The following is a 3951-nucleotide window of genomic DNA, read 5'->3' on the forward strand; positions in this document are numbered from 1 at the left end:
CTATATGTTTTGCTAGTGCTTAAATCAAATTTTAATTTAACTTATTCCAATTAATTTAAGTTGAAGTGCATTATCTATTGTCTTTCCTGCGTAATGACTGATTCTACTAACTCTGCAATCGGTGTTTTTATATAATTTTTATATACTAAATTATATAGGAATAGTTGCTTAAATTTGCATTATATAACTAAAGAACAAACATCTCTTCTAATATTTCATCTAACTTTTTAAAAAAATAAAATTCCTTTCCTTCCTAAAATTTACATTTAAAATTTTTAAATTAAAATCTGACTCGGATTCAGGTCTACGGATTTAGCACCAAGATGCGACCTGCTTCATTATTTGCTCCAACTGCGACATTTGAGTCTGCTTGTGGTTCAATACCTTAAGTTAATGCTTCGCGAGTTCTTTCATCTGAGCTCGAGGGCTACCAAGAAATGCAGAGCAAAGTGAAGGAGTTGAAGACTACCGTGCATGATATTAAGTCTATCATGAAGGTTATACTTAAGAGGCTTCCAGATTCAGCTGGCAAATCTTTATCATCACAATAGTTGGCTGATGCACAATTATAATTCTTTTTGTTGTAGTACACATTTCTTATAGTAATTTAGACATAACACTTCTTTTTTTTTTAATTTTTATAAAATTTTGTATTTTCTTAATTTATAACACATTTCAAATGCTTTTAAAACAAAACACATGCTTTTAATATTGATATCAATAACTCAACACAAGAAATACAAATTTATCCAAATCATTATCGACAGAATAATACACATTGCAAATGGAATTAATAAAAAAATCCGATTGGTAATTCTATAGGTAAATCTGCCAGTAAACTACTAACAGATTTGCCAACTCCCAATTTTTATCGATAAATTATTGACAAATTTGTCAACTAACAAATTCCGTCAATACATTATCGATAGATTTGCCGACCATCATTTTTTTCATCAATAATAATATCGACGGATTTCTTATATCATCAATGAAATTTTTGTCTGTAATTAACTTTATCGACGGAATTCATAACTTTATCAATGAATTTTTTCATCAATAAAACCGTTATTTTTGGTAGAAATCCAAAGGGGCTCTTAAATTGTCCTCCATTCTCAAAATTTAAAATCTTGAGTTTGTCCAAACATGAAATTAAAATGGCATAATATCTAAAAAAGCTTAATGCAATGAACACACCAACTGTTTGGAGGTGAACTTTTTATTTGGAAAGTCTTAAATTCGAATAGTAGAGAATGGCGTTGATTGGATGAAAAATCTATGCATCATATTGTGTAACATATATAAATTTAACGACCTACATATGTTTCAAACAAAAAACATTTAATTCAACGCGTGAATTCTAATGCAAAAAGTAAGTTTCTTAATAACGTATTATTAAGAAACTTCCGTAAAAAATAACTAGTTTTTTTTTTGAAAATTTTCACCAAAAAAATAGACTTTGCAAATTTTTTATTATTTTTTTTGTTTTTGTATGGATTTGGAATCTGTCAAAAATATAAAAAAAATTAACGAAATTAATTCCATGATTGGAAAATTAATGGTGTTTCTATGTTCAGAAGTTGATCTTCTTTCTTCAGTATTAGTCAAAGTAATGGAGATTTCCAAATTGAAACTGTAGACGGACGGGTTTGATATCGTAGCAAAGCAATGAGACCATTGCAGGAGGCTTGCTTCTAGTGACAGGTCTTGCTTCCCCTTTATATCAGCCCAATCCCAAGAACGTCACAATTTTTGATAAGGGAAAATGAAATTGATCTAAAAGTAAACCCATTTAGCACTGCATATCTCTCAAAAAAATCAAATGTATATTAAAAAGTAAAAACAATGAGGAAAAAAAATCAAAAGTATTGACAATGAAAAAGAATTTTTATCTATGGCACCAGAACACAAAATTTCTCCCTAAAAGAATCATAAACAGAGAAACTAAAAAATAAACACTCAAAGGTATGGAAAAGTAACTCCTGTTCTCATTTTATGTCATTATAAAAACTACTAGCCTTTTTCTTCTATTCTGACTGTGATTGTTGTTGTAGACATTTACCAAGTGATTGCAAAGCAAAGATTCTGAGTGTACCTACAGCAAAACATCCAAACATTAACTTCATCGGTTTCTTCCAATTGTTGATCTCTGTAAAACTTTTTCCACTGCAGAGTAGCAAGCACATATACCTTGATCTTAGAAGGAATTCTATTCAATATCGGTTTCTTCACTCCTGTTCTCATCTTCTTGCTAACCTTCTTTCTTATATTCTGATCGAGGGTGTCGTTGTAGACATTGTGATTGCTAAGCAAAGCTTGTGAGTCTGCTTATGCCGAAACATCCAGATAATGACTCCATCGCCTTCTTTCAGTTGTTGATCTCCATAAAACTTCTTATACTCCAGAGTAGCAAGCGCATATATCTTTTTCTTAGAAGACCAGAAAATAAATTTCATTTGAGTGGCCTTGCTTCTTGTTCGGGCATTGGAGAAACAACTAATCTCAATTCTTGTGAGCTTGTTTCTTGTGATTCTTGTTCAATCCCCGAATCAGGTATTGGAGGAGGAACAACTGATCTTGCATCTTGTGGACGTGACTCTTGTTCTTGCTCGCATTTGGCTTTCATCCGAACATTAATCTCCATTGTCTCTTGTGAGCTTGTTTCTTGTGATTCTTGTTCAATCCCCGGATCAAGCATTGGCGGAGGAACAACTAATCTTGCTTCTTGTGGACGTGACTTGTTCTTGCACGCATTTCGCTTCCATCCGAACATTAATCTCCACTTTCAACCCTTCCAAAGAAGGAAGTTGCTCCCCGTTTAATCCAACATGGCGTATGGAAACAAGTGCTTCAGCAGCACTATTAACCTTGTCATGGCCTCCCGACTTCAAATCTTTCTCCACTTTTGGCCTTTTAGGGAGCATGGGTTAAAGTAGCAAGGGTTTTCGTATTTGATCGTTATGAGAACGAGAAACTCTGTTTTAGGGTTTTGCCGCTAAACATCTACATATTAAAAACCCACGATAGGGGAATCTGTTTTTGTATATAATATATCAATCACATAAAACGCTGCGTTTCGTGTGGTGTTTGTTTTTCCTTTTTTTTTTTTTTTTAAGTATTTCCACTCTTCACTTGTTAAAACTGGATTAATTAGGGGCTTTGAAGTTTACAGGATTCCTTTTTGTTATTCATGCAGTAATTTGCCAACAATATGTTCACGAGCACTAATGGGTAAATGTTATCCTTGTCAATAAGGAAGAAACATGACATTTGGAAAGTAGGACTACATTACAATTGCATTGAATTTGAAGGATATCACTTTGAAAGCAGATTTCATAAAAGACCATTATTCACTGGCAATACCATGTTCGGGCCGCCAAGAGTAGTCCATTTTCACAAGTTAATAAAAGTGGCATATCTTAACAACTATTGTCTTAACAAATATTATATTTTTGGCAAATGGATACACACGGAGTAACATACGTTCTCTGATGGGAGAATTACAACATGAGACCACATAAAAGGCGAAAGAACAAAAGCATCCTTATGCACATGATCAAAGTGGATCATATAGGTAATTTCCATTCCAAATAAAAAAATCAGGTGCATAAAAGTGTAACAACAATGAAATGCAACCAATGCACTACTTCCTGCTTTTGCAAAGATATGAATTAAGAGTTACCAACCTAAGCCCTTTTTTTAACTGTATAAAGCCAGCTATATAGATCATATTGCACCAACACACTATACTAAAGATCATATTCTTAGTAAGCTTGAAAAAGTGAAGTCTTTTTTCTTATAAGGTCAATCCATGTCCACCAATGGTAACCAATGATTTGAAATAGAAAATGGTATATGAAGGACATGCATTAAATATTTTTTCCTTTCAACACATACCTTTTTGGTCATAGTTGCAGAAAATAAATATGTATGCCTATCACGAGGAATAACATT

At 32.6% G+C, this 3951-nt stretch overlaps 1 protein-coding gene and 1 long non-coding RNA gene across 2 annotated transcripts in view; one reads left to right on the top strand and one right to left on the bottom strand.

Moving 5' to 3' along the window:
- The window catches only part of LOC110428763 (zinc finger CCCH domain protein), an 11880-nt gene extending 11427 nt beyond the window's left edge, over positions 1 to 453 (top strand). The window contains 1 exon segment of the mRNA XM_021444677.2: positions 303 to 453. Coding sequence (XP_021300352.2) covers positions 303 to 453 — 151 coding nt within the window.
- A 1349-nt stretch (positions 454 to 1802) lies between these two features.
- LOC110428764 (uncharacterized) lies at positions 1803 to 3945 on the bottom strand. Its single transcript, XR_002446500.1, has 2 exons — positions 2188 to 3945; positions 1803 to 2092 (listed from the first exon to the last, which is right to left on the bottom strand). It is a non-coding gene; the product is annotated as an uncharacterized LOC110428764 (long non-coding RNA).
- Between the last annotated feature and the right edge of the window lie 6 nt (positions 3946 to 3951).

The sequence above is a fragment of the Theobroma umbraticum genome, unplaced genomic scaffold (genome assembly GCF_002168275.2).
Source record: "Theobroma umbraticum cultivar Fairchild unplaced genomic scaffold, ASM216827v3 scaffold_69.0, whole genome shotgun sequence".
Taxonomy (NCBI): domain Eukaryota; kingdom Viridiplantae; phylum Streptophyta; class Magnoliopsida; order Malvales; family Malvaceae; genus Theobroma; species Theobroma umbraticum.